Here is a 24,535-nt window from a genome sequence, read left to right on the forward strand (position 1 = left end):
CAAATTTAACTACTGTGCATGCGTAGCAGCCATTTTCACCATGATTGCAGTGCCCGATGCTGGACTCCGGAAAGGTAACTATTTAAATGTGGGTGTGTTTTGTGGGTCCCCCTGGAGCAAGAGCTCCATGTGCACAGCACACATTGCACCCATTATAGAAACACCAATGTATATACACACACACGCCCCCACACCGCAAAGCCACTCCTCTTTTGTGCCCGAACCGAGTGTAATTTGGGTGAGTGACACCTCTGATAGTGACCACACCTAAAAGACAGATCTGCAGCAAAACCCAATTAGAATTACATGATAGACAATCTGTATGTTTGTACAATGTCTTTAGCAGCAGACTGTCATTTATAAACCAGATGTCAGCTATGTGTAAACCTGTGATACGTTCCTGATATAAAGTGTGAATTTATTTCAATCACCTTATTACATGGTAGCAGAACTGCAGGTGAGGTCAGAGAAAGTCTTAGTTCTACATTAATGACCCAAACCTCCAATCCTGAAGCCTAGAGTAGTGTCTGGTAACGTGGCCGGTAGACGGGCATCACAGGAGGAAATGTCCCAGACAACACTTAATGTCACAGTGTGGCCGCAGATTGCACAGTGACTACAGGACGATGGTGGATACTATTGCAGAAGCATATTACATGACACATGTTTTAATGCCTTTGATTTATTTCAGGGAATGAATTTTGAACCCAGTATGATTAGCTTTAGTAGCCCATTATTTGTATCTCAGAGAAGTGGAGGTTTTGTTTTCCCGGAAGATAGACAATCACATAGCGGCCCACCATCCCATGACACTGAAAGTTTTGTGACGCTCCAGCTGCTAATTTGGTAATCTGTCCGCAACTGCAGAACCAATAGAAAAAGAGTTCACGTTAGTGCACGCTGTACGTGATTATGTTCATTACACACATTTTCTAAGACACAGATATACGGAAAGTTATTGCAGAAGTGACATCTAAGTTATTGCAAAACCTTTGTGTTGCAGTATGAAAGTGAATGATGATGTCACAGCCGCATAATCAGTCGCAGGCTCTATATTATACTGGCCTCAGGACGTTTTCTATCATTTCTCCAGCAATAAACATCAAATAAAATCAAATGATTAAAAAGATTTGGCATTTTAAATAGAATTCCATATTATTCCAAATTCACCCACTAAATACACATTTGGGGCCAAATGTAATTGGGTGTTTTTTTCTGAAAAATACGAGTTTAGCGCTAAACTGGCCAAACTTACAAACTCACAAATGTAATAGGGTTTGGGAACATGCAAACATGTCCCCTGCAATCCCAAAACTCCCAATTGCACACATATAACTCAGACAAGGGGGGTCATTCCGAGTTGATCGCTCGCTAGCTACGTTTAGCAGCCGTGCAAACGCTTAGTTACCGCACACAGGGGAGTGTATTTTCACTTTGCAAGTGTGCGACCACCTGTGCAGCCGAGCTCTGCAAAAACAGTTTGTGCAGTTTCTGAGTAGGTCTGAACTTACTCAGCCCTTGCGATCACTTCAGTCTTTTTGGTGCCGGAATTGACGTCACCCCTCAAACGCCCGGACACGCCTGCGTTTTCCCTACCACTCCCAGAAAAAGTCAGTTGGACCCATAAATTAATTTTATTAATAAATTTATTAATTAATTAAATTTATAAAAAAATTCATGGGCGGGACCCTTTTCCAGATTTTGCTTATGGGGCCCACAAGTTATAGTTACGCCCCTGCCCCAGGGTGATCCCGGTGGTATCGGCAGTGCAAGGGTGCCGGCTGTGTCATCTGTGTGGGTGTGCCAGCAGTATTGGCAGTGCTGTGGTGCTTGCAGTGTCCTCTGTGTGGGTGTGCTAGCAGTGTTGGCAGTGTGGGAAACTGGCTGTGTTCTCTGTGCAGGTGTACCAGTGGTGTTGGCAGTGTGGGGGTGCTGGCTATGTCATCTGAGAGGGTGTGCTAGCTGTGCTGGCAGTGTGGGGGCGCCGACTGTGTCAGCAGTGCTGGGGTGCCAGTGGTGTCCCCTGTGTGGGTGTGCCAACAATGTCGGCAGTGTTGGTGGGCTGGCAGTGTCATCATTGTGCGGGATTTACAGCTGTGTTGGCAGTGTGGGGGTGCCAGCGGTTTCAGCAGTGCTGGCTGTGTTCTCTGTTGGGGGTTGCCAGCGGTGTCCTCAGTGTGGGGGTGGGTAGCAGCAGCCAGTATCTTTAACTCTGTTCCCATTGAAATCTATGGGCAAGTGCTAATTGGCTTAGAGAAGTGACAGACGTCTCTCTCAGCTAATCATGGTCAGCCCATTGAATTCAATGGGACTGAGCCCGAGGCAAAATCTCAAGAACCGACAGCGGGATTATGAGGTTTTGCCTCGGTTTGGGATCCAGGGCATGCAGGGATATCCAAGCTGTGGCTCAGATTGCCCTGGATCCCAGAATTTTGGGTGGGTCCACTTCCCAGAGAACCGAACCCGCTCATCTCTACTATTAATATAATTTACTACTGAGATTCAGAGTATTGTGGGGGCCCTTTGAAGGCAGGGCCACATTAACAACAAAGCAAGAGGGGGGACACACATTGGGGGGCCCCCACATACAGTATAGCTACATTACCAATGTGAGGGCTCTTTGGCATAATATGAACTGGAGGTCTCCATTGTGTTTAATACATTTGTATTGCTGGGAGCATTTGCACATTATACTTTTAGCAGCATTTCTTACTGACATTTTTATTGGTAGGGTCCCTACAAGTTAGCCATCATGGGGCCCCCCATACTTTAATCCAGCTCTTTGTGAAAGATACAGATGGAGCCTCCGTTATCTTCACTGTTTCTCCGCCTAAACGGAGGTTTAGTTGCACCTAGACGATAGCTTAGGTTGCTGAGTTTAATCCCAGATAGGCGCGTTGAGGCACGACTACATACTCAGCATGCAATACACATCTCCACCACTGGGTGGTTAATGCTCCACTAATCCAGTACTTTAGAGCAAATAGCGGCAGAATGATCTGACGATACAATGGTCAGAATGATCCGAAATTATATTAATGATCTGACGATACAATGGTCAGATGGAGAGGGTCAATTAAATTATATATATATATATATATATATATATATATATATATATAGTTTATACATACGCAAATGAACATATTAAAACACTTGTCAATTGCCATGTTATTGATGTGAGCGTCCAAGTCCCGTAGACAAAGCAATAGAGCAAAAATTTCATATAGTGTATGCAGATGCAACTAAAGTGTGAATGCAATAATGTAGTTAATTGACGTTAAAGTATGTACAGTATAGTGTATGTCCCTTAATGGCATATAACAAACACCAATGGGAAGGAATCGCTGTTTACAGTACTTTTACACATGAGCTTGTGTATCTTCCATGAAGTGGTGTGGGCAAGCGGTGAAGGCTTCTGCCTCCCATGCTAAGAGACCTGGTTTGATTCTGACACTCACTTTATTTTTTGCTTTTTTTTAAATCCATTGTAATATACCTTCACATTCAATAGAAGTGTGCACACAGCTTTTACATAAAGCAGGGTAAATCTGCAGGAACAACTCATTCCACTATCTAAAATACACATCGGCAATGAGGACCCGTAGACATACCAATTAATATAAATTAGTTAATTCTGATGCAACTAAATGTTCTAGCAACACAGTACTGTAGATCGTCGGTGTTAGAGAATCTGTGTTGTACTTTTTGTGAAGGAATCACTGCAGTTCTCTATCTGAATTTAATATGCAGTGCAATATTGTGTTGTACATTTACTGTAACCTGACCTCCCTACTGTCTACTGTATGAACTGTGCAGGCTCCAAGGGAGACAGGGGGAAGTGGGATGGGGGTAGAGGGAGGTGCTGGCTTAATACCGTGTTCTGTAATATGAGCGTCCAAGTCCACTAACAGCATAAACAAACATTAATGGGAAGAAATCACTGCTTACAGTACTTTGACACATGAGCTTGTGTATCTTCCATGAAGTGGCATAGGCAAATAGTGAAGTCTTTGGCCTTCCATGCTGAGAGTCCCGGGTTCGATTCCCAAAGTGCCGGTTGCGGGGTTTTTTTTTCCGACACTAACTTTATTATTTTTATTTTTTTAATCTATTGTAACATACCTTCACATTCAATAGAAGTGTACACACAGCTTTTACATAAATCAGGGTAAATCTGTAGGAACAACTCATTCCACTATCTAAAATACACATCGGCAATGAGGACCCGTAGACATACCAATTAATATAAATTAGTTAATTCTGATGCAACTAAATGTTCTAGCAACACAGTACTGTAGATCGTCGGTGTTAGAGAATCTGTGTTGTACTTTATGAGATTAATCACTGCTACTGTACCAATTTCACATCTATCAAAGCGACTGCAGTTCTCTGTCTGATTTTCATATGCAGTACAAAATTGTGTTGTATATTTATTGTAACCTGACCTCCCTCCCTGTCTACTGTATGAACAGTGCAGGCTCCCAGGGGGGAAGGGAGAAGTAAGATGGGGGTAGGGGGAGGTGCTGGCTAAATACCGTGTTGTGCTTTATGAGCATCCAAGTTCCTTAACAGCATAAACAAACACTAATGTTTTTTTTAAATCTATTGTAATATAACTTCACATTCTATAGAAGTGTGCACACTTCTAGTCATTACAGCAGAGTTCATCCAGGAACTTAGGGAGGAGCTTTTATCTCTCCCCATTATACTCAGAAAGATAACATTTGCCTCTGTAGCCTTTAGAGCAGGGTACATTACAAGCTGTTCCTGCTATTTAGTACTCAAATACAAATCCAATAACCTAGGGAGGAGTTTTTATATCTCCCCATTATACTTAGAAAGCTAGCACTTCCCGCTGTACGTTACAAGCTGTTCATGCTATTTAGTACTCAAATACAAAATACTATACAGCGATGCAAAGCACAGTGAATTGGCATCCAGGAACTTAGGGAGGAGGTTTTATCTCTTTCCATTATACTTAATACTCTGGGATTTGGACGCTCACATAACCCTAACATCATTAGACCATACTGTACCTGTAAAACATTTGTTTGCATCTGTATATGCTGTACTATTTGCGTCTGTACTGTATATACTGTTATATAGTGTATGACATACTGTAGCATAATGTAACGTAATGAGACACACCAGTAAAGTAGTTCTTACGCTGTAGTTCTGTATTGCATTTTAATGGAGACCACACGTATGCGCATTAGTGATTTTAAAAAGCGACATCTGGTGGATGATCGCAGGTATTACACTCAAAGGTATTGCCAAATGCTCTGTGTGCCTCCCTATGACTAGTAGAGATGAGCGGGTTCGGTTCCTCTGAATCCGAACCCGCCCGAACTTCAGTTTTTTTTACACGGGCCGAGCGACTCGGAACTTCCCACCTTGCTCGGTTAACCCGAGCGCGCACGAACGTCATCATCCCACTGTCAGATTCTCGCGAGGCTCGGATTCTATCGCGAGACTCGGATTCTATATAAGGAGCCGCGCGTCGCCGCCATTTTCACACGTGCATTGAGATTGATAGGGAGAGGACGTGGCTGGCGTCCTCTCCGTTTAAAGTGACTAGTACTAGAGAGACACAAATTTTGGGGAGCATATAGGAGGAGTACTACTTGCTGCTGATAGTGTGACCAGTGACCAGTGCCACCAGTTTAATTAATCCGTTCTCTGTCTGAAAAAAAACGATACACAGTGTGACACAGTCACACATACCATATCTGTGCTCAGCCCAGTGTGCTGCATCATATACTGTATATCATTATCTGACTGCTGAGTGCTCACTGCTCACACAGCTTAATTGTGGGGGAGACTGGGGAGCAGTTATAGCAGGAGTACATATTTTAAGTACAGTGCACACTTTTGCTGCCAGAGTGCCACTGCCAGTGTGACTGACCAGTGACCACTGACCACCAGTATTGTGATTGTCTGCTGACCACCAGTATATTGTGATTGTCTGCCTGAAAAAGTTAAACACTCGTCGTGTGGTGTTTTTATAAACGCATTCTGCAGACAGTGTCCAGCAGGTCCGTCATTACATAATATAAACCTGTCCGGCTGCAGTACTAGTGTGATATATATATATATATATATATATATATATATATATATATATATATATATATATATATATTTTAATTTTATCTCATTATCATCCAGTCAATATTAGCAGCAGACACAGTACGGTAGTCCACGGCTGTAGCTACCTCTGTGTCGGCAGTCGCTTGTCCATCCATAATTGTATACCACCTACCCGTGGTTTTTTTTTTGTTCCATCTTCTTGATACTAGCAGCTTACTTTAGGAGTCTGCAGTGCTGAGTCTGACAGACAGTGTCCAGCAGGTCCGTCATTACATAATATATACCTGTCCGGCTGCAGTACTAGTGTGATATATATATATATATTTTAATTTTATCTCATTATCATCCAGTCTATATTAGCAGCAGACACAGTACGGTAGTCCACGGCTGTAGCTACCTCTGTGTCGGCAGTCGCTCGTCCATCCATAATTGTATACCACCTACCCGTGGTTTATTTATTTTTTCTATCTTCTTGATACTAGTAGCTTACTTTAGGAGTCTGCAGTGCTGACAGACAGTGTCCAGCAGGTCCGTCATTACATAATATATACCTGTCCGGCTGCAGTACTAGTGTGATATATATATATATTTTAATTTTATCTCATTATCATCCAGTCTATATTAGCAGCAGACACAGTACGGTAGTCCACGGCTGTAGCTACCTCTGTGTCGGCAGTCGCTCGTCCATCCATAATTGTATACCACCTACCCGTGGGTTTTTTTTTTTCTATCTTCTTGATACTAGTAGCTTACTTTAGGAGTCTGCAGTGCTGACAGACAGTGTCCAGCAGGTCCGTCATTACATAATATATACCTGTCCGGCTGCAGTACTAGTGTGATATATATATATATTTTAATTTTATCTCATTATCATCCAGTCTATATTAGCAGCAGACACAGTACGGTAGTCCACGGCTGTAGCTACCTCTGTGTCGGCAGTCGCTCGTCCATCCATAAGTATACTAGTATCCATCCATCTCCATTGTTTACCTGAGGTGCCTTTTAGTTGTGCCTATTAAAATATGGAGAACAAAAATGTTGAGGTTCCAAAATTAGGGAAAGATCAAGATCAACTTCCACCTCGTGCTGAAGCTGCTGCCACTAGTCATGGCTGAGACGATGAAATGCCAGCAACGTCGTCTGCCAAGGCCGATGCCCAATGTCATAGTACAGAACATGTAAAATCCAAAACACCAAATATCAGTAAAAAAAGGACTCAAAAATCTAAAATAAAATTGTCGGAGGAGAAGCGTAAACTTGCCAATATGCCATTTACCACACGGAGTGGCAAGGAACGGCTGAGGCCCTGGCCTATGTTCATGGCTACTGGTTCAGCTTCACATGAGGATGGAAGCACTCAGCCTCTCGCTAGAAAAATGAAAAGACTCAAGCTGGCAAAAGCACCGCAAAGAACTGTGCGTTCTTCGAAATCCCAAATCCACAAGGAGAGTCCAATTGTGTCGGTTGCGATGCCTGACCTTCCCAACACTGGACGTGAAGAGCATGCGCCTTCCACCATTTGCACGCCCCCTGCAAGTGCTGGAAGGAGCACCCGCAGTCCAGTTCCTGATAGTCAGATTGAAGATGTCAGTGTTGAAGTACACCAGGATGAGGAGGATATGGGTGTTGCTGGCGCTGGGGAGGAAATTGACAAGGAGGATTCTGATGGTGAGGTGGTTTGTTTAAGTCAGGCACCCGGGGAGACACCTGTTGTCCGTGGGAGGAATATGGCCGTTGACATGCCTGGTGAAAATACCCAAAAAATCAGCTATTCGGTGTGGAAGTATTTCAACAGAAATGCGGACAACATTTGTCAAGCCGTGTGTTGCCTTTGTCAAGCTGTAATAAGTAGGGGTAAGGACGTTAACCACCTCGGAACATCCTCCCTTATACGTCACCTGCAGCGCATTCATAATAAGTCAGTGACAAGTTCAAAAACTTTGGGCGACAGCGGAAGCAGTCCACTGACCAGTAAATCCCTTCCTCTTGTAACCAAGCTCATGCAAACCACCCCACCAACTCCCTCAGTGTCAATTTCCTCCTTCACCAGGAATGCCAATAGTCCTGCAGGCCATGTCACTGGCAATTCTGACGAGTCCTCTCCTGCCTGGGATTCCTCCGATGCATCCTTGCGTGTAACGCCTACTGCTGCTGGCGCTGCTGTTGTTGCTGCTGGGAGTCGATGGTCATCCCAGAGGGGAAGTCGTAAGCCCACTTTTACTACTTCCACAAAGCAATTGACTGTCCAACAGTCCTTTGCGAGGAAGATGAAATATCACAGCAGTCATCCTGTTGCAAAGCGGATAACTGAGGCCTTGACAACTATGTTGGTGTGAGACGTGCGTCCGGTATACGCCGTTAGTTCACAGGGAACTAGACAATTTCTTGAGGTAGTGTGCCCCCGTTACCAAATACCATCTAGGTTCCACTTCTCTAGGCAGGCGATAGCGAGAATGTACACGGACGTCAGAAAAAGACTCACCAGTGTCCTAAAAAATGCAGTTGTACCCAATGTCCACTTAACCACGGACATGTGGAGAAGTGGAGCAGGGCAGGGTCAGGACTATATGACTGTGACAGCCCACTGGGTAGATGTATGGACTCCCGCCGCAAGAACAGCAGCGGCGGCACCAGTAGCAGCATCTCGCAAACGCCAACTCTTTCCTAGGCAGGCTACGCTTTGTATCACCGGTTTCCAGAATACGCACACAGCTGAAAACCTCTTACGGCAACTGAGGAAGATCATCGCGGAATGGCTTACCCCAATTGGACTCTCCTGTGGATTTGTGGCATCGGACAACGCCAGCAATATTGTGTGTGCATTAAATATGGGCAAATTCCAGCACGTCCCATGTTTTGCACATACCTTGAATTTGGTGGTGCAGAATTTTTTAAAAAACGACAGGGGCGTGCAAGAGATGCTGTCGGTGGCCAGAAGAATTGCGGGACACTTTCGGCGTACAGGCACCACGTACAGAAGACTGGAGCAACACCAAAAACGCCTGAACCTGCCCTGCCATCATCTGAAGCAAGAAGTGGTAACGAGGTGGAATTCAACCCTATATATGCTTCAGAGGTTGGAGGAGCAGCAAAAGGCCATTCAAGCCTATACAATTCAGCACGATATAGGAGGTGGAATGCACCTGTCTCAAGCGCAGTGGAGAATGATTTCAACGTTGTGCAAGGTTCTGCTGCCCTTTGAACTTGCCACACGTGAAGTCAGTTCAGACACTGCCAGCCTGAGTCAGGTCATTCCCCTCATCAGGCTTTTGCAGAAGAAGCTGGAGACATTGAAGGAGGAGCTAACACGGAGCGATTCCGCTAGGCATGTGGGACTTGTGGATGGAGCCCTTAATTCGCTTAACAAGGATTCACGGTTGGTCAATCTGTTGAAATCAGATCACTACATTTTGGCCACCGTGCTCGATCCTAGATTTAAAACCTACCTTTGATCTCTCTTTCCGGCAGACACAAGTCTGCTGGGGTTCAAAGACCTGCTGGTGAGAAAATTGTCAAGTCAAGCGGAACGCGACCTGTCAACATCTCCTCCTTCACATTCTCCCGCAACTGGGGGTGCGAGGAAAAGGCTCAGAATTCCGAGCCCACCCGCTGGCGGTGATGGAGGGCAGTCTGGAGCGACTGCTGATGCTGACATCTGGTCCGGACTGAAGGACCTGACAACGATTACGGACATGTCGTCTACTGTCACTGCATATGATTCTCTCCCCATTGAAAGAATGGTGGAGGATTATATGAGTGACCGCATCCAAGTAGGCACGTCAGACAGTCCGTACTTATACTGGCAGGAAAAAGAGGCAATTTGGAGGCCCTTGCACAAACTGGCTTTATTCTACCTAAGTTGCCCTCCCACAAGTGTGTACTCCGAAAGAGTGTTTAGTGCCGCCGTTCACCTTGTCAGCAATCGGCTTACGAGGTTACTTCCAGAAAATGTGGAGAAGATGATGTTCATTAAAATTAATTATAATCAATTCCTCCGTGGAGACATTGACCAGCAGCAATTGCCTACACAAAGTACACAGGGAGCTGAGATGGTGGATTCCAGTGGGGACAAATTGATAATCTGTGAGGAGGGGGATGTACACGGTGATATATCGGAGGATGATGATGAGGTGGACATCTTGCCTCTGTAGAGCCAGTTTGTGCAAGGAGAGATTAATTGCTTCTTTTTTGGTGGGGGTCCAAACCAACCCGTCATTTCAGTCACAGTCGTGTGGCAGACCCTGTCACTGAAATGATGGGTTGGTTAAAGTGTGCATGTCCTGTTTATACAACATAAGGGTGGGTGGGAGGGCCCAAGGACAATTCCATCTTGCACCTCTTTTTTCTTTAATTTTTATTTGCGTCATGTGCTGTTTGGGGAGTATTTTTTGGAAGGGCCATCCTGCGTGACACTGCAGTGCCACTCCTAGATGGGCCAGGTGTTTGTGTCGGCCACTAGGGTCGCTTATCTTACTCACACAGCTACCTCATTGCGCCTCTTTTTTTCTTTGCGTCATGTGCTGTTTGGGGAGTGTTTTTTGGAAGGGCCATCCTGCGTGACACTGCAGTGCCACTCCTAGATGGGCTAGGTGTTTGTGTCGGCCACTAGGGTCGCTTATCTTACTCACACAGCTACCTCATTGCGCCTCTTTTTTTCTTTGCGTCATGTGCTGTTTGGGGAGTGTTTTTTGGAAGGGCCATCCTGCGTGACACTGCAGTGCCACTCCTAGATGGGCCAGGTGTTTGTGTCGGCCACTAGGGTCGCTTATCTTACTCACACAGCTACCTCATTGCGCCTCTTTTTTTCTTTGCATCATGTGCTGTTTGGGGGGGGGGTTTTGGAAGGGCCATCCTGCGTGACACTGCAGTGACACTCCTAGATGGGCCCGGTGTTTGTGTCGGCCACTAGGGTCGCTTAGCTTACTCACACAGCTACCTTGGTGCAAATTTTAGGACTAAAAATAATATTGTGAGGTGTGAGGTATTCAGAATAGACTGAAAATGAGTGGAAATTATGGTTTTTGAGGTTAATAATACTTTGGGATCAAAATGACCCCCAAATTCTATGATTTAAGCTGTTTTTTAGTGTTTTTTGAAAAAAACACCCGAATCCAAAACACACCGGAATCCGACAAAAAAAATTCGGTGAGGTTTTGCCAAAACGCGGTCGAACCCAAAACACGGCCGCGGAACCAAACCCAAAACCAAAACACAAAACCCGAAAAATTTCAAGTGCACATCTCTAATGACTAGGCGTGCCTCCTTCCACCCAGGAATGCTGCGTATTCCCAATCGCGACTAACGCCTCAGCCAGCCAAGATAATGGAGGCTACATCTGTAGATGGCGACCAGTGCCTGTTGCCTGTCACTGCATTAGAGTATGCCTTCTCTGTGGTCTCCAAGCCATTTGCAGAACCGATGGAACAACTAGGGCTCACCTCTATAATCAGAATTGTTGTAAACATTTTCACATTTTTGAACCTTGACACCTTTGTAAATGTTATACGTCACTGAGCTTCTGAATGGGGACAGTACTGGGTACTTTCCCATCATTCTCCTCTGATAATTTGCTTTGTCAGAGGTAAGTTACTTAAATAACCATCATGACATCTCTATGTATAATTGTGTCCTCACCTTGGATTGTTCTTTCCATTATTTACAAGTGAGTTTCCAACAACAATTTTTGCTCCGTTCAGCCGTTCTGGACAGCAGTCTCCTCGGTTGGTGATAATTATATTGGAGATGTAATAAGAATCCAGTAAGTCCACTCTCCACCAGGGACCAACATCATTATTAGAGTGAAAGCATGACCCATGGTAATAGTTGGGATCTGTGTTTCCATCTATTGCATTCATACCCAGGCCCAAATATCCATTGGAATGGTCTAGATATATAGATGACTGTGTCGCACGGCCTCTAAGAGCAAGATTCTCATATACTGCTGTATGAAAAGATATGAAGGGAAAAATACATTACAATTTGGTATTGGGCAGTGTGTTATACTAAACAGTAATAATACAGCACAGGGATTGTCATGATGCACAGTACGTAAGGTAGTGCAGGTTGAGGTCATTGATTTCGTGAAATGTTGCACCTTTATAAAGTAGTCTATTATCTCTCAGCTGAAAAAAACTGAACAGTTATTTCACCACCCAAAAATATATCTCCAATCAATTCCAAAAATATTTCCAAACTCTCTACACTGAAATGCCAGACGCACTCTTATTGACCAAATCTCTTATAGAAACAAACCCAGTCATTTGCGCAGAGGAGCAGCATGTGGAAGTCCGGACTGGATCAGATTGACCTTTTTTTTTAACCTCTGGGATGCCTACATGGAACAAATAGGATGTGTTCTACACTGGAATAGGGGAGTACAGTATTTAAGTTCTTGTTTACAGGTGACGCAGATTATTACTGGAGAAGAGGACGTGAAGGACAGTGTGGGCTGTAGGTAAGTATGTGTGAGTAAGAAAAAAAGCAATTGTTTCCCCAGCACACTGAATGGATAACAGTAACCAGATATAAATCCCACATGATAATAGAATTCAGAGATCTTCGTTACACATATTTGCGCAAATGTGTGGTTAAGCCCCAAAGCCGCATCAAGGCCTCTCTGTATATTTGGGGTCCCTAGCGCTATATCTAGGTGCAGGGTGTGGCACCCCAAAACACCAGAATGAGCCAGAAAGCACAGTGTGACATACCAGTGTAAAAAACTATAGTGTTAATAAATTAGTATTTAGGAAGCCGAAGCTATAGAGGGGGTGATACAAACATGAAATGTAATTAAAATAGAGAAATAGTGTTAGTAAATTAATAAGTGAAAAGTGTTAATAGAATGTAAAGGTATGCCACACTAAAGCCATCCAGCTCAGCCAGTCCAGAGGCACCACACCTCACACCTCCATTACCCCAATCTGGGTCTAATATTAACCAGCAAGGAGTCACATGATAATGGCTCCTTACTAAAATATGTCTAAGCTAAGAGCTACTTACCTTGGAGCAACCCCATAATGCTCCATGTGGCATGTCAGGGCCTGCACCTCCTCCTAATGCAGAAACCTCTCTGCCTCTCACAACAGACCTATAGATTGGTAAATGCTCAATTAGCTTAGTGATATCATTCAGGTGCTCGAAAGGAAGGGGTATTTCTGAGCAAGAAAAAAAGTGGATGGTACTTACGAAAGATCCAGTTTTGGGCCCGATATTACCCCCAAAACCTAGGTTTATTTATAGAAGATCCAAGTCCATTAAGGACAAGTTAGTCCATAGTTCAATTGAGGTGTCTAAGAGAACTAGTATTAGAAGTACTGGGTTCTACCGATGTGGACTTTGTGCCATGTGCAAATGCACAAAAGGTGCAAGTAAAATTAAGGAGTTCACGGTATGGGGGAATACATATCCCATTAAGAATTTTATCACATGTAACTCTAGTAACGTTATTTACGCTCTAGAGTGTGATTGCGGATTGGTGTATGTCGGAAAGACAAGTAGAAATTTAAAGATAAGATTATCGGAACATATCCGCAATGTGAAAAAGGGTTTAGATACCCATACAGTCTCAAAGCACTTTAAATTGACACATGCCTGTAAACCTTGTCACTTTAAATCTTTTTGGGGTATCCAAACAATTAATTCTAACCCCAGGAACAAACAAATTGATATTTTACTATCTAAAACAGAAATGAAATGGATATACAGATTAAAAACCTTAGTCCCATTGGGACTGAATAGTGATTTCGAACTCAAATGGTTTTTATGATGAATTTCTAAATCTCTTTTATTGTCTCCTAAGTGGTTTGTGGATTGATGTTTTTTAATGTTTTTTAATGCTGTTTTTTAATGCTTTTTTTTTAAAACAATGTCATATTTTAAGAAATAATGGCTGTTTAAAGTGATTTCATGTTTTAAGTTATTCCTGCTATATTTGTCTTATATTTTGGGTGACTGACGGAGCGCTGAGTGGAATGATGCATGTCAAACGAGCTGTACACGAAAACGGGTCGGAATGGAACGCATACTGCATGAGCTGGGTTCCGCGTGCGTCACTTTCGGTGACGCGACTTCCGCCCATTGAAACGCATACGTCACCCCTTACAACACTGATCTGTTCCGAGGGCGGACTCAGTGAACAGCTGTTTTCAGTGATCAAGATTAGGACACTATTTAAAGCAGGTAACAGCGTTTGTCCCCTACGCTTCTGAAGAAGGATATCTCATCCGAAAGCGCTCAAGCTGGGGACTCTTGTTTTCTTTGCTGGACTGACTGGAACTTTGGAGAACGGACCTGACAGCACGGGGACACCTCGAGTAAACCGGGACTTGCGGTGACTATAATCCATGCTGCCGGTGGCTGTTTTTCCCTTACCCTGATGTCCAAGCAATTCCTTCCTTGTTATATGCTATTGTCAAGTCTGTGTTTTGTGAGTGTGTTTTAATAAATACCCTTTTAAAAAATATACACAGACAGGATTGCACTATTTTCCTACTTTCTCTTTTTTATGTGCCATATGGATTTTATGCTTCCTGCATACCTATGAAGTTGATTCATCATACCTATGGATTTCTATATGTGAATTGAAAAATTCCATCATGTGAGTGAGACCAAGAAGTATTAAAGACACATCAATCAATTTAATCGGAATACACTATGTTTGTTGTGTTTCTTTTTACTATATTTATAGAATCCTTATTTATGGAAGGTGGATTATAAATCATACATCTTTCTTTCGCTGTAGGAACATTTCGTGTAAGCATTTCTGTGTGTCTATAAGGGTGACAAGTTGCGCCATCTTTTCCTCACGTTTTTTTGGTGTATGGTCTTGAAGTGAAACCACGGTGAAGGTTTCTTTGTGTGGGATAAGAGTCTGACACTTGTTAGTAAAGCGCAAGAAAGATCTCCTTTTTCTGTTAAACTAATTTATTAACACTATAGTTTTTTACACTGGTATGTCACACTGTGCTTTCTGGCTCATTCTGGTGTTTTGGGGTGCCACACCCTGCACCTTGATATAGCGCTAGGGACCCCAAATATACAGAGAGGCCTTGATGCGTCTTTGGGGCTTAACCACACATTTGCGCAAATATGTGTAACGAAGATCTCTGAATTCTATTATCATGTGGGATTTATATCTGGTTACTGTTATCCATTCAGTGTGCTGGGGAAACAATTGCTTTTTTTCTTGCTCAGAAATACCCCTTCCTTTCGAGCACCTGAATGATATCACTAAGCTAATTGAGCATTTACCAATCTATATGTCAAGTATGTGTGAGTAGACAGAAAAAAACAAAACAAAGAAGTGTTGGAAAGTAGACTCTTTTTTGGGAGCACTCTAATTCAGAGGGTAGAAATGTGATTTATCAATACTGGTAAAATCATTTTTATTAGGTTATTCATTAAAAAAACAATTTTTTTGGAGTATCTGGGTGAAAAATTATTATAAGCTTTGCGAAAATATAGAACACATTACACATGGTATGTGATATCCATATCACAATGTATCAATTGCCGAAGATCTCTGAATTCTATTATCATGTGGGATTTATATCTGGTTACTGGTATCATCCAGGGTGCTGGGGAATCCAATTCCTTTTTTCTTGCTCAGAAATACCCCTTCCTTTCGAGCACCTGAATGATATCACTAAGCTAATTGAGCATTTACCAATCTATATGCATATTAACAATACCACAAGGATTTTTTCCTCAGCAATCAAGGTATACAATTGGAACTATCCTTATTTGCTATAGACAATATTTGCAAGCTGATATCATCTCTATAGGTATCACTGACTGTTTTTTCTTTGGAAATTCAATAATGGCTAATTTCAGCAAATGTTCTGAATTTTGAACTTATCAGGCTAAAGCAACACCCACATGGCTACAAACATTAACAGCAAGCTGATATCTACTCTATAGGAAGCACTGAATGTGCCCTTTCTGATGAAATTTAACAATAGGCAAATCTCAGCAAATGCTCAGAATTTTGAATTTATTAGGCTCAAGCAATTTAACATATGTGCAAATCATCTACAAGCACCTTTTCCAGCCTGCTTTCTCATAATATATGCAGGTACTTATTAGAGGTTACGAGCAATAGGCACCTCTAATCTATTGTCTGGGTTAGTGCTTCAGGGTGTACCATAAATTGACGATTTAGAAAATTTATTTCTGTGCAGCATAATTCTATCCTGCACTTATATAGTTACTAATTGTTGTCCGACCGTTCTGGTGCTCCTTGGTTATTTTCAAGAGTGAAAGGCAAGTCCTAATTGTGGACATTGTGTGGTGCTCAGGAATTTTACCCACACAACAGGCCTTCACTCATGAGTATATTGTTTTTCGTGGCTGATATGTTACGAGGTGATTAAGCCAGGTGGCTACATATTATCTTATTTAATCCTTTATTGTACCACATGTATATATAATTTGCTATCCTTGGCAAACACAATTTAAAAATTTAGATGATTCAGGAGGGTGAGTACAATATTTGCGGTCATACCTCACTGGAAATGCCCAATCTCTTCTGACCTTGGAAGCTAAGCAGTGAAAGGCCGGGCTAGTAAAAGGATGGGTGACCACTTTTGAACACCCAGGTACTGCAACAAATTGACTCCCCTAGAGCATCATCCACACCCAAAATATTGAGCATTTGGATTTTCAAAAAAATTGGTTTGCATCAGTGAAAAGGCAAGCCTAAATTGTGGATACTTGGTAACTTTCCCATTACAAAATAGGCTGTCAAATATGTCTATATCTTAATTGTGACTGCCTAGCTAGAGGGTAACCCAACCAAGTGGCTGCATGCATTTAGGTGATCCTAGAGGGAGAGTACAACATTTGCGGTCATACATTACTGGAGATGCCCAATCTCTTCTGACCTTGGAAGCTAAGCAGTGAAAGGCCGGGTTAGTACTAGGATGGGAGACCACCTCTGAACACCCTGGTACTGCAAGAAATTGACTCCCCTATACAGTGTCACCCACCTATATATATATATATACTATTGGGTACCTGACTCTCATATGACCTATGATTTAATTCTCAGCAATGATTGTAATCCATGATGGATACTTGCTGAACAAATGATGGTCATATATCACATGAGTCCGAATGTGTAAGGACTCATGAACTTTGTAACCACAGCCATTAATCTCCGGCAATTGATACATTGTGATATGGATATCACGTACCATGTGTAATGTGTTCTATATTTTCGCAAAGCTTATAATAATTTTTCACGCAGATACTCCAAAAAAAATTTTTTTTTTAATGAATAACCTAATAAAAATGATTTTACCAGTATTGATAAATCATATTTCTACCCTCTGAATTAGAGTGCTCCCAAAAAAGAGTCTACTTTCCAACACTTCTTTGTTTTGTTTTTTTCTGTCTGCTTAAAATTGACTCTTGGGAGCACCACTGAAAGCAACAATCAATTGGGGCTAAAATTAACTATCCATACCCCTAGTTGCTATATCTAGAAGCAATTCGGGATAATTCAGTTTATTCAGAGGCTACTGATTATTATAATTAAAGACTTGTGCGGTTCCCAAAACCCCTTTCTTTCTATTAAGTATGTGTGAGTGTCAGTATGTATGTGAGTGTGAATGAATGCTTTATTAATGTTGTACTGTCATGGTGTGCGTGGAATATGTTTTTTATAATATTTCTTTTACAGGTAGAACTACAGGTATAGGCAGGCCTTTTAATTCCCCACATGCTGCTACAGTATTTGTGGTTCTACAAACACCAGCATGTGGGGAGGCTTCCTGGGATCTTTATTTCCACCTGTGAATTATAATATTATTTTATTTCTTACACTTATTGGACTATGAAATCGGCATACACAGCCCGGTAATGCTGGGGATTGCCCCAGACTTCAGCACTGGCTCTTCAGTGCCCTGGACAGTGGGCACTCCTTTATTGGAGAGTCCTCACTCCCCAGGGTACCCCAGCCAGGGCTAACTAGTTGGGGATTGATGCTGTGGCCGCTGGGACCCATATAAGCATGTGCTCGGGCTGCAGAACTGCCAACCTGGCTAGTGAAGCCAGGTGCTGGTTCCACAAATACGGGAGACCCCTGCATCTCCCCCTCCATAGTTTTGGAACCAGGACTGGTCCAAGAGCTTGGTGCTGATTGTAAAACATACAGGGGAGCTCTACTATTTTTTTTTCCTCACCGGTCCTTTCAGGATGTCAGATGAATGTGGCCATAGATGGGCTTATGGGATGACGTCTGTCCCAGCATCTCTGTAACCGCTAATGCCCCTCGCTAATCCTTGTCTGAGCGGAACATCTCCTTTACTTCTCCCGGCTTGTTCACAGTATCACTCTCATGGTAGGAGACAACTTCTCCTTCTAGTTGTTACAAAGCTGATAGTGAATATAGTTGTGCCCGGGAGTGAGCACACTGGACCTTTCAGGAAGCCTTATAAATTGTATGATCTGAGGTGTCCACCGGTGCCTTGGCAAGGACCCATTGTGCAGTTGAAACGCATCAGTACCAGGCCAGAAGAAGTAAAGGGGATGTTCAGCTCAGACAAGGATTAGCGGGGGGCATTAGCGTTAATGGGTTGTTGTTTTTCCTGGGTGGGACCCTTTTCCAGATTTTGCTTATGGGGCCCACAAGTTATAGTTACGCCCGTGCCCCAGGTGATGTCTGTGAGAAGGGTGATGCCGGCGGTGTAGGCAGTGCAAGGGTACCAACTGTGTCATCTGTGTGGGTGTTCCAGCAGTATTGGCAGTGCTGTGGTGCTGACAGTGTCCTCTGTGTGGGTGTGTTAGCAGTGTTTGCAGTGTGGGAAACCGGCTGTGTTCTCTGTGCAGGTGTACCAGTTGTGTTTGCAGTGTGGGGGTGCTGGCTATGTCATCTGAGAGGGTGTGCTAGTTGTGTTGGCAGTGTGGGGGTGCCAGCGATTTCAGCGGTGCTGGCTGTTTTTTTTTTGTGGGGGGTTGGCAGCGGTGTCCTCATTGTGGGGGGGGGGGTGGTAGCAGTAGCCAGTATATTTAACATTTTTACCATTGAACTCTATGGGCAAGTGCTAATTGGCGGAGTGAAGTGACAGACATCTCTCTCAGCTAATCAGCAGTCAGCCCATTGAATTCAATGGGAATGAGCCCGAGACAAAATCTCAAGAACCGACAGCGGGATTGTGAGGTTTTGCCTCGGTTTGGGATCCAGGGCAAGCAGGGAGATCCAAGCTGTTGCTCAGATTGCCCTGGATCCCAGAATTTTGGGTGGGTCCACTTCCCAGAGAACCGGACCTGCTCATCTTTAGTATTAATATAATTTACTAATGAGATTCAGAGTATTGTGGGGCCTTATGAAGGCAGGGCCACATTAACAACAAGGCAAGAAAGGAGACACACATTGGGGGCTCCCCACATACAGTATAGCTACATAACCAATGTGAGGGCTCTGTGGCATAATGTGAACTGGGGGTCTACATTGTGTTTAATACATTTGTATTGCTGGGAGCATTTGCACATTATACTTTTAGCAGCATTTCTTACTGACATTTTTATTGGTAGGGTCCCTACAAGTTAGCCATAGTGGTAATACAGCACAAGGATTGTCATGATGCACAGTACGTAAGGTAGTGCAGGTTGAGGTCATTGAGTTCTTGAAATGTTGCACCTTTATAAAGTAGTCTATTATCTCTCAGCTGAAAAAAACTGAACAGTTATTTCACCACCCAAAAATATATCTCCAATCAATTCCAAAAATATTTCTCAACTTTCTACACTGAAATGCCAGACGCACCCTTATTTAAATTACTGTCAAAAATGATGTCCTCACGTCTACAATCTATAAAGCCTTCTATACTTACACAACATCAGTGAGGCTTCACACACTACAGACACTCAGTTTTTGCTATTAGATCTGCATTATCTGCAATAATAGCAACAAAATCTTTGAAAAATCACGACAATATGCTTTAAAGTTTACAAGTGGAAAAAGCATTCCATCATATCTCATGGAAATACCTGTATCAAATTCTAGAGAGAAGAAATTTTGGTCCTTCCTTTATCAGTTTGATAAAATGTTTCTATACTGAACCTAAAACCACCTTAATAGTCAATAACCTGTTTAGTGACCCAGTCAATCTCCAGAGAGGAACGAGACAAAGGTGCTCCATGTACCCTGTCTTGTTCAAGTTATCTCTGGATCCTTAAGTAAGAATCTAACAGGATATGAAAGTATTTGAAGTTATTCAAATTGGTGCTCACTCTCTTACATTATTAGCCTTTGTGGACGATTTATTATTATTTCTCTCTTACCCAAAAAATATTCTACAAACAGTTATTGACACAATAACACAATTCGGTCTCATTTCTGGTTTTATTATTTACTTTAACAAATCTATAGCCATGTCACTTACACAAAACACGTGCCCCATTTGGGTACGCAATCTCAATATTTCATGGGCTCATTCTAGTATCTCATATTTAGGAAGCCAACTTCCCAAATATATTTCCTTTTTATATACTCTTAACATAACCAAGACAATAAATAAAGTCACTGCCGAACTTACAAAATGGAGCAATATACAACTTTCCTATTTGGGCAGGGCTCAGTTAATAAAAATCATGTCCTTTCCTAAAATACTGTATCCATTACAAGTCCATTACAAGTCCTGCCGTTAATTCTTACTAATAAAGATGAGAAATCACTGAACAATGTTTTCCGTCAATTTATTTGGAACGGCAACAAACCGAAGATAAGCCTTAACATTTTACAAAAAAGAAAATCTGAAGGAGGCTTTAATGTCCCTCATTTAATGTTCTATAATCAAGCTGCTATATGCAGATATATAAAAGATTGGATCTCTAGTCACAAGAAATACGCTAATGTTGCACTAGAACAGCAACGCATACCAGATATTGGGGATCATTCCGAGTTGATCGCTCACTAGCAGTTTTTAGCAGCTGTGCAAACGCATTGTCGCCGCCCACTGGGGAGTGTATTTTCGCTTTGCAGAAGTGCGAACGCCTGTGCAGCAGAGCGCCTGCAAAATCTTTTCGTGCACAACAAGACCAGCCCTGGAGTTACTTAACCTGTGCGTTGATTCTAACGACGGAGGGACGGCTTTTGATGTCACACATCCGCCCAGCGAACGCCCAGCCACGTCTACATTTTCCCCCGACATGCCTGCGTTTTTCCAAGCACTCCCTGAAAACGGTCAGTTGACACCCAGAAACGCCCTCTTTCTGTCAATCACCTTGCGGCTGTCTGTGCGATTGGAATAGTCGGTAGAGCCAGTGCAAAACCACAATAGACCCATACGATGCACGTTTTTTTATTTTTAATAAATTAGGAAAAATCTAAAAAAAACTTTTTTTACACTGTCATTATGGGGTATTGTGTGTAGAATTTTGAGGGAAAAAATAAATGTATTCCATTTTGGAATAAGGCTGTAACATAACAAAATGTGGAAAAAGTGAAGCGCTGTGAATACTTTCTGGATGCAATTTAGATACTACATTCTGGCTACTCTCTCAGCCGTCCAATCCACCTTCTTACTTTTATTCTCTAGCCCATTCTATAACATTCTCACGTGAGTTTTGCACAGGGATTTCTGCTTGGCGTGAACAATTTCCACGTATACATTCGGACAAAATTCTATCAACTCTTATATTCTCTCTGAACACTCTATGCAATTACATATAAAGAAATGCGTCTCAAAATCTTTTACAGTGACTATCTATCGCCCGGGAGAGCAAATCTTATAGGTATTATATGGGGTAATCCAGACCTGATCGCTAAGCTGCGTTTTCTCACAGCCTGCGACCAGGTCCGAACTGCGCATGCGTATGCACGGCAATGCGCAGGCACATCGGACGACTGCACCGGGCATCGGTGCATAGCGACGGGATGGTGTGAAAAAAGCGATCACACAGGCGATCGAAAGGAGAGTGACAGGAAGTGGGCGTTCGTGGGTGGAAACTAACCGTTTTGTAGGTGTGTCCAGGAAAACGCAGGAGTGACCAGGTGTTTGGTGGGAGGGTTTCTGGGGTCAGCTCTGGCCCGGATCATCGCAGCGGCTGAGTAAGTGCTGGGCTGAGCAGAAAGTTCTGCTACAAATGCGTTCGCACCCCTGCACACAGCCAATACCCTCCCCCTGTAGGTGGCGACTTCCTGATCGCAGGGATGCAAAAAACGCACCATAGTGATCAGGTCTGAATTAGGTCCATAGATCCTCTAGTTGCTCTAAATGCTCCTCTTCCTCAGCTTATCTTTCCCATATCTTCACGCAATAAAACCATTCTGGAAACAGATATTACACTTTCTAATTTCAAATATAACCCCGGAATGTCAGCTGACACCTGAATGGGCGATATTGGGAATTTCGTATGCTGACACCAATTTAACCTCCCCAACAACGAAACTTATATCTGCAATAGCCCGTATACACATCCTGCGTCAATGGATTTCTTATTCACCTCCTCCTGCTAAAATGTTTCCGGAGCAACTCTTCTTTATTTTCAAAATGGATTGGATAGAAACCTCGTTATTTAAAGACACTCGCATAAAGAATTTTTTTCTCCTATGGAATGAATATATTGACTCCCTGCCAATTGAAACACAGATATGAAAGTGTTTTCTAGATTTGTATTAATTCGATGATTCACCAGATGTTTGATAGCCAGATCCATTACTTCCTTCCCTCTCACCTTTTCTTCTTCCCTCTACTAGAGTCTTCTGACTCTTTTTCTTTACTGGATACCATGAAAATTCTCATTGTTTGAATACAACACCAAATTGTTCCTCATATTTGTTGTTCATATTGTTGAAACATACTTTCAAGTTACTTTTAATAAATAAAAACCCATAAAAATTGGAAAGGTTGGTCTTGATAGACTCAATATTAAACATACTATGGACTTTGCTAGAACATGGTGACTTCTTGGATTTGTAATATTGAATGTCAACAAGATTTCAAAATATTTCTCTGTGTATCTGTAATTCTTATGTATGTAATATACTTTGTCAAAGTCGAAAAATATAGCGACCTATGATGCCTTGTACTAACCCCAATGCACGTGCCCGCTGCTCGCGCACCGACTCCCCTGTGCGTACGCATCCCCTCAGGTTGCGTAGGGGACGCTCTGACGTCGCCTGCGCAGGGAGATGGGTATTTACGGCGGTGTTTGTGTGCGACTAGCGAGCGACTCGATCGCTACATATTTAACCAATATAATGCGTTTTATAGTTAATATTCCCCTTAATAATGTCAGCAAGTATGGTAAGTTTAAAACGGTTCTTGGACCTGAGAAATTCTCCTTTACATGCTGGGATGGTTCAGATAAAGGTTGGAGGGTAGTATTTGGTGTCCAGCTGTGGGGTATTGAAGAAGTGTTGTGCCTATGACAGTTGGGAGGGATTCGCATAGTTCCTGCTCATGGTTATGCACAGAAGTAGAACATAAGATTAATTGCATTCAGAATAAATTACACATAAATGCAGGGTGGGGGACTGGAATTCAGTCACCTCTTTCCCACAGACTGAAAACAAATAGCCTTAGTTACACTAAGCTTTGAGATTCTATGAAGAGGGCTTATACCTTTGTTTATGAATAGGTCCAGGTTTCTCTCCAGAATAATGAGTGCTGAGATGTCATTGTCTCAACTGAAAGAGGTGACCAGGGGGTAAACAAAGCACAGAGACAGAGTTTGTTTGGAAGATCCAAACAATAGGTTTCCCCAATACAGCCAAGAGAGGAATTTAGAATACTGACAAGTCCTAGCCATTGCCCATTTCTTGAACTAACCAATGATCCCAGGTGCAGTACATGTCGCACCCCTAACCAATGGAAAGAGGACACATAGTATCTATTGAAGTATGTCTTGAGCTAGTGCATAAATAGAGTTTGAAATAGGCTTGGGGACACAAGAGTCTTCTCTCCACAACGGTTTTCATCATTGACTAACCCAGAGCTGGTAACCAGGACATGCGCAGCGAATCATTCCCCAGTGTGTAAGTACTCTCTCAGTGACCATTCTTGATCTCTGACTGTAATTGTTCCACGATCTCTCTCTCTCTCTCTCATTGTATGTTATTGTTTGCGATTGTGCTGCTATTGTGTAGTTATTCTGCTAGATATTGATGTTAGCTTGTAGTGTATGAATTGTAACTGTATTTCCCCTTTTAATATAACTTAATCCTGTTAGTAAAGGTTTTGGAGCCTTAGAAAGGTATTGTGTGTTTATTACATTGTAGAGGGTATTCAGAGCTTCTCAATCGCTCAAACAGCATTTACACTAACAAGGTTAAAGCAGCGTTATATCGCTGCAGTATTTTAGTAGTAAGGTTTACAATACAAACTCAATCATAGTGCGTTGCATACAAGGTTTACTGAGTGTCATCCTGTGAGTGTCTGCGCTGCTCGTTTTCCCCTCGCGGTCACAGCGTCCGCTACGCTAGTAACGTATCATTACG

General features: G+C 42.7%; 1 protein-coding gene and 2 pseudogenes across 1 annotated transcript in view; 2 read left to right on the forward strand and 1 right to left on the reverse strand.

The window, feature by feature from the left end:
- Positions 1–666: 666 nt before the first annotated feature.
- The window catches only part of LOC134911060 (fucolectin-like), a 68,614-nt gene continuing 44,745 nt past the window's right edge, over positions 667–24,535 (reverse strand). Inside the window, exons 2-3 of the mRNA XM_063919449.1 lie at positions 11,728–12,034; positions 667–861 (exon numbers count right to left, since the gene is read on the reverse strand). Of these exons, the coding sequence (XP_063775519.1) occupies positions 723–861; positions 11,728–12,034 (446 nt within the window). The 3' untranslated portion in view covers positions 667–722. The remainder of the gene's footprint in view (positions 862–11,727; positions 12,035–24,535) is intronic.
- On the forward strand, positions 16,581–16,700 carry LOC134912008 (5S ribosomal RNA; annotated as a pseudogene).
- Positions 16,931–17,050, forward strand: LOC134912018 (5S ribosomal RNA; annotated as a pseudogene).

The sequence above is a fragment of the Pseudophryne corroboree genome, chromosome 4 (genome assembly GCF_028390025.1).
Source record: "Pseudophryne corroboree isolate aPseCor3 chromosome 4, aPseCor3.hap2, whole genome shotgun sequence".
In the NCBI taxonomy this organism is placed as follows: Eukaryota; Metazoa; Chordata; class Amphibia; order Anura; family Myobatrachidae; genus Pseudophryne; species Pseudophryne corroboree.